Raw genomic sequence first — 6473 nt, 5'->3', positions numbered from 1 at the left:
TCAGGATGCTATTAGCTTCGTGATGAAGCAGGCACCATAGTTTGATCTCAAGAGTTTCTCTTGAGGGTAACTTAACTTTATCTGTTTCTTAATCGGGCTTTGAAGCTAAGTGAAGTCAAAAGGTTATTCTTCACTAATTGATTTTGCTAGCTTAACTTACYAGACAGAAGAAATGCCAGGTTCTGTTAGACAGTGAAACACTTTACCTCATAATATGTAGTCTGTGCTATTTATCCTCCTTTTAGAGACTCAGAGCAAGATTTCAAAGGCAAAATGAGAGTTAAGTACTCCATTCCCATTGTCTTGCTATGGGATGTAGGTAACTAACTGTCCTTTTTGTCTTTGAAATCTCTTCTGTCTATAGTAAGTATTGCCCTTCCTGGGTATTTCAGTTTCTGGTACCTGTCTCACTTTTTTTTTAGGAGGGGGCCGAGCGATGGAGGATTCAGCCATTTTTCAAGCCTCCATGAATGCTTTGTTTAGGAGGGGAGTTAACTCCAGTAGAAGAGAGGAGGAGTCAAATGCAAAACTGAAGCTGGAGGTACCTGCAGTTGGTTGTCTCTTGCCTCCTCTATAATTTCAGACCCAATCAATAACTTTCATTTAGCTCTCTTTCTAGATGTTTAAAAAGCAATAAAATCAAATTAGTTGATAGGCACCTTTGGAGTCTATATATTTTTCTCTTGCCTTCTCTGTTGGTTGTCTCTGACTGTAAGGAAAAGAAAAGCATGGACCGTTGTTGGCTTTGTATTCATTGTGTGCGAAGCATAAGCCAAGCATGAGAGCTCAGAGTTTGGGAACAAGTTGGACATGAGGAATCAATTTATTCTTTCCCTTTTTTTTCCCCTAGAATTTCAGTGACTGAAACAAACAAGACCATTAAGTTTGTATTAAAAAAAGAAAAATCTTTTTAAGAAACATTCCATGATATTAGTACTACCAAGTAGGCAGAGGATTAACTGAGAAGTAAGGCTTTACACTGGGAGAGTTTCCATGATCCAGTGGGTCACAAATTCTTCTTTGTTTGATTTCTGCTGCCTGTCAATAGCTGAGGGGGAAGCACAGTCTCTCATTTACAGACTAGTAGACTGTGTAGAACACAAACACAGATGTTTTATGGCAAAGGCAACAGTTATTGCTGCATCAAGACATTTAGTGTCAGGATCACAAATTTAATATCCTGCTTCTCTACTCATGTACAGTTATAAGAGCAAAAAGACCAAAAGGAATTAGTGATCTGTTTGGCGTCAAGTAAGTTGCAGACAACTAAAAGTGCCAGAATGTAGTTTAATCTGTTTTTAAATGCATTATTTTTAACCTGCCAATTTGCTATTTTAAAAGTGATCTGAATGCATTTTATTTTTAAATTAGATGTTTCCCACTTTTATATTCTTGACAGGGAGAATCACCACTTGATCTGGCGAAACAGAGGAAGAATGTGTGGATGATCAACCACTTACAGGAAGCAAGACAGGCAAAGGGATATGACAGTCCATCCTTTCTCAGAAAGCTGAAAGCTGATAAGGTGAGAAGAACTAGAACAAAATCCATGTTACTACTGCTGTAAATATGCAGGGTTTTTGTGTTAGGTGGGTGTAGTTTTTTCAGACAATGAAGTCTGTCCACGCTGCAGGTTTAGGAAACGTCATCTTTTTGTTGTGACAAGTAAAAATAAATTTTCTTATTGGTATCTGTTTCTATACAGGAATTCCGTCAGAAGGTGATGCTGGGAACTCCTTTCCTGGTTATTTGGCTGGTTGGGTTTATAGCAGACCTTGACATTGATTCTTGGCTCATTAAAGGGCTGATGTATGGTGGTGTTTGGGCTATGGTGCAGTTTCTTTCAAAGTAAGTGTTTTACAACAACACTGTCTATTTAGTSTGTACAGAAAAAATGTTTAGTTGGCATCTTGTTTATTTAATAAATAATCTTAAATTTTTATTTTTCATGTGTGTTTTTGAATATGCAACACTTGTCTGTTGGAGTTTTTTTCTTTTTTGTCGCTCCTTCAGGGAAAAATCTTTTGCAGTTTAGCTCTTTTAATGCTCTGTGATTTTACAAATAGCCATTGAATTACTCTGGGTGAATATTACTGAGTTAACAGAAGCTAACAACAGAATCGAAATGCAGTCAGTCTCCAGAGGAGGGTGCTGAATGTCTGTCTCAGTCATCTGTATGAGTTTTGAAGGAAACAGTCAAGGGGAAAGTTATTTWAAAGGAATAGGGAAAAAAAAAGTACCAGTGTGCTATTATTTTTTTTTTTAAAGAATTAAAATACCCMAAAATATCTAAGATTTACAAAGAGAAACGTAGATATAGGACTTACAGCTTCTGTTTTTGCCAAGAGGGATGATTAAAGGAGAAGGCTTCTTTCTAATAATATATATTGTAATTTGTTACCTAATCATAAAGAATTTTAGTTTTCTGTGTAAGTGCATGTGCRCACACACATTTATGAGTACTTTTAAGTATCTAAGTGCACATGCATCTTTCAACAGATTCTCAGAATCTGTGGACTACATCTGTACTTAGCATTTCATATATATGTAAACCTAGTATTTCCTCATGCTTAAGACCCTTTGTGTTTTTCTGTTATTGGATGCTGTGTCCGTTAGTACCATTTGCTCCTCCTTCTTTTCCCTTTATAGAGAAAAGGAAAATTCTGTGAATTCTGTGTATGGGAATCATTCCCATACATACCTTGCTTGCAAACAGCCATTGTCAAAAACTCGTTGGCACATTTTTTTTGGGGGGTGGGGGGAGCTCTGCACACAGGACAGACAGACAACAGGGCTAAGATAACAGGCCTAAGGGACTCTCATGACTTTATCTTCAGAGTATGTTGGGTATTACTATTGCTTTCTAAATAATCTTCAAGCCAGAGGAAGAGTATCTGTGTAAACCTGATCCTCTCTGATTTAAAGATCCCCATTAGAAACATCTTTAGGAATCTTCTGAGTTCCTTGGAAAAGTACCTTCTTGTGACAAAGAAACAAGCAAACATCAAGCTCATGACGTTGTCTTGTTTATATCACTTACATTTTCACACAGATGGGAAAAATCTCTGCTCATTGTCTGAATTCTAGTTTCCTGAAACAGTATTTTTCTGATTAGTGCAATTGTCTTTCATTGATAAGTGTGCCAAAAGTAAGTAGTTTTCCATGACAGCTTKGCTGCGTTGCATACAGTGGCAAGGGTGATTTTAGCTGCCTAGGTAGCCTCTCACAATACATGCTATGGAACTGGAATCTCTTGTTTCTCAAGGCACTTGGAATGTCCAAGTTGCTATTAGACATTCTCTTCTAATATACTCCTACGAATTAGATATTCTCATATCTATACTCATTAACCTAGTGAGACTAACTAGTTGTTACTGTGCAAGCCATACTCTTGGTATGAGAGTGCATGGTACTCTTATGCCCATTTCCATTCTCAGATCAGCACTTTCTACAGATTGCTATTTTTATTTCTCAGGATTGTTGAAGTTGGAAGGGACTTGAGATTGTCTAGTTCAACCCTGCTTCAAAGCAGTTGATCCTGCCCAATACAAACAGCCATCCTGCTCAAAGCAGGAGCAACTACAGCAGATTGCTTACRGCTGTGTCTAGTTGTATTTTGAACCTTTCAAGAATGGAGATGCCACAGCCCYGGTCAATCTGTTCCAGTGCTTGACCACCTTCACACTATAAAACATTATTCTTACGTTTAAATGGTATGTCCTGTACTTCAGTTTGTGCCTATTATCTCTTGCCCTTTTAATGGGTGTCACTGAGTGACTCCATCTTCTTCATTTGTTCTCATTGGGTATTTGATTAAAAATGTACCCAATCCAGCGCTCTCAGCCTCACCTCATATGTCAGATGCTCCAGTGCCTTAATCATCTTCGTGGTCTTTGCTGGACTTGTAAATCCAYGTCTGTCTTGTACTAGGGACCCCAGGGCTGGACCCAGCAYTTCAGATGTGGTTTTGCTAGTGCTGAGTCGAGGGGCATAGCCACTTCCCTTGACCAGCTGGCATAACTCTGCCTAATGCAGCCCAGGAGCCTCTCTYTTTCTGCCGATATAAGCCTTGCTTGTGGCCCTTCACATTGCTTGCCAGTTTCTGCTCCAGATGGGCTTTGGCTTTCCTAAACCCATCCCTGCAGACTCAGCCAGTGTCTGTATTCCTTCTGGGTCACCTGACCCTGCTACCACCTCTTGTACTCTTCCTTTTTACATTTGAGTTTTATCAGAAGCTCCTTGCCCGTCCATGCAGGCCTCCTGCCAGCTTTCCTTGACTTTCTTCACATTGAGATGAACAATTCTTGAGCTTAGAGGAGGTACAACTTGAAGATCAACCAGTTCTCCTAGATCCCTCTTTTCTCCAGGACCATATCCCATAGGACTTTTCCAAGCAGGTCCCTGAGCAGGCTGAAATCTTCTCTCCTGAAGCTTTTTTGCCTTGCTCCCTTCTTAGGATCYTGAACTCCACAATCTCATGGTGACTGCATGGCCAGTCACCATGAATGCAAGCTAAGACTGCCCCCAACTTTCCCCTTTCCCCAAGCAGTTCTTTTGTGTTTGTAAGTATGAGGTCCAGCAGAGCCTTATCAGCTCCTGCATCAGCTGTGTTAGGAATTTACCRTTAAAGCAATCCAGAAAGTTTCTGGAGAGCAAGAGCCTTGCTGTGTTGCTCTCTATGAAGCCCAGGGCATGCAACTGTGAAACTTCTTTCAGTGGTCTGAAGAAGGCCTCATCTACTTCTCTCTGTTCAGATGRTCTATAGCAGACACCCACCACAACATTGTCACCTTCCCTTGAATCTTAGCCCATCCATCTCCAGGAAAAGGTCCATGCGTGGAATTGTACATAYGGGGAAGTTACCCTTCCTTGACATCTTGCCCTGTCATTCCTAAACAGCTTTTATCCATCTGTGGCTCTCCAGTTCTATGAGCTATCTTGGTATGACTCTGTGATCCRGATGAGATCTTAGCCCTGCAGCTGTGTATGGACCTCTAATTCCCTGYTGTTTGTTCCTTGTGCTGTGTGTGTTACTGTAGAGGCACCTCAGTCACCAAGTCATGCTGATTTCCCAGGAAAGAGCGTGAGCGCCTCCCCCATAGCATTGTYCTCTTGGCACTTCGCTATTTGTGTGTATGTGCCTGACAGGGGTCCACTTCAGCCCTATATTGCTGGTCACGAGCTCACTCTTGTTCACCCTGTACCCTTTGCTTGCCATTCCTGTCCACCACTTCCTTGCTTGATGGTGGGTTGTCATCTCCCTCCCCTRTCATTCTTGGTTTGAAACTTGCCTTACCAGGCTAGTCAGCCTGTTGGTAATGATGCTTTTGACCCACTTGGTCAGGTGGGATCCCATCTCTTCCCAGTAGTCTTCAATCCTCAGAGAGGGTCCAGTGGTCATAAAAACTAAATCCCTGCTCTCAACACCACCTGTGCGAACAGCTGATGACCTGCAGGATCCATCCATGCCTCCTCAAGYCCTTCCTCCTCATTGGCAGGATCAAGGAGAAAGCCACTCGGGCTGCCATGCCCRTCGCCCTTGCTCACAGCCCAATGTTTATGCTTGACACACTCCAGGCCTCCCCTGGCAGTATTTCAGGGSCCCACATGGCAAAGCAGCAGCAGGGGAGTTGAGGGCTGGGTACGCTACGGCAACCTCTCTGCAAGGTCCTGAGTCCAAGTCCCTGGCAAGCAGCAAACCTCTCTAGACAGTAGGTCAGGTTGGCAGATGGTCCTTTGTCCCCTGCAGGAGGRAGCCTCCCACTGCTGTCACTCACCACTGCCGCTTGGTGCGGCTGTGGGCCTCAGGCTCAGCTGGCTCAAGTGCTGTTTTGGACACTGCTCCCTGTTCCCCATCTGCATGGGATTCTCCATTTCACAACCTGATAAGGACAGACACTGCCTGCCCGCTCTGGGGAGTTTAGGCTCTGGTCTCTGCAGGGGCTTGGAGACGATGTACTTAGTCTCTTTTTCAGATCGTCTCTGTTGCAGTGCAGTGTGCTCCCCTCCTCCTGCAGCTCTTTATCTATCTGCARTGCAAGTCCTCAACCAGCACAATCTCCTGCAGGCAAGGCCACAATTTCATCAAGTTTCTCAAGATTTATGTTTCCTTGAGTTTTATACTTTTGACCTATCTGACGTGTATTTGTGTTTAACATTCTTTCACTTTCTCTTGTTCTTTCTTTAATGTTTAGTATAAATGTTTTTCTAGGTGCTTTCTATAAAGTCCAGAACTGAATGAAATTGCAGTTACTTCTGCTATTGTTTTAGTAGTATTCCCTTTCCCTGCTGAATTTTCACTAACCCACTTAGCTGCTTTTTCTCCATGCTACTTTCACAAAGGAAGAATACATAGAAGCCACTAAAAGAAAGGTCACTGCTGAGTAACTAATATGTATTGAGATCTATCTACTCTTAATAATTAATTTACTCTCTTAGCTCATGTTTCTTATAGAATTTTCTCAGAAGTTACT

The 6473-nt window shown here is 41.9% G+C and overlaps 1 protein-coding gene across 1 annotated transcript in view; it reads left to right on the top strand.

The window, feature by feature from the left end:
• Positions 1 to 6473, top strand: part of ZDHHC17 (zDHHC palmitoyltransferase 17) — a 79975-nt gene that overhangs the window by 50407 nt on the left and 23095 nt on the right. Inside the window, exons 8-9 of the mRNA XM_085320562.1 lie at positions 1400 to 1525; positions 1706 to 1848. Coding sequence (XP_085176688.1) covers positions 1400 to 1525; positions 1706 to 1848 — 269 coding nt within the window. The remainder of the gene's footprint in view (positions 1 to 1399; positions 1526 to 1705; positions 1849 to 6473) is intronic.

Source organism: Rhea americana, unplaced genomic scaffold (assembly GCF_003343005.1).
Source record: "Rhea americana isolate MKP2758 unplaced genomic scaffold, rheAme1 scaffold_64, whole genome shotgun sequence".
In the NCBI taxonomy this organism is placed as follows: domain Eukaryota; kingdom Metazoa; phylum Chordata; class Aves; order Rheiformes; family Rheidae; genus Rhea; species Rhea americana.
This window is presented reverse-complemented; position numbering and strand designations above follow the sequence as displayed.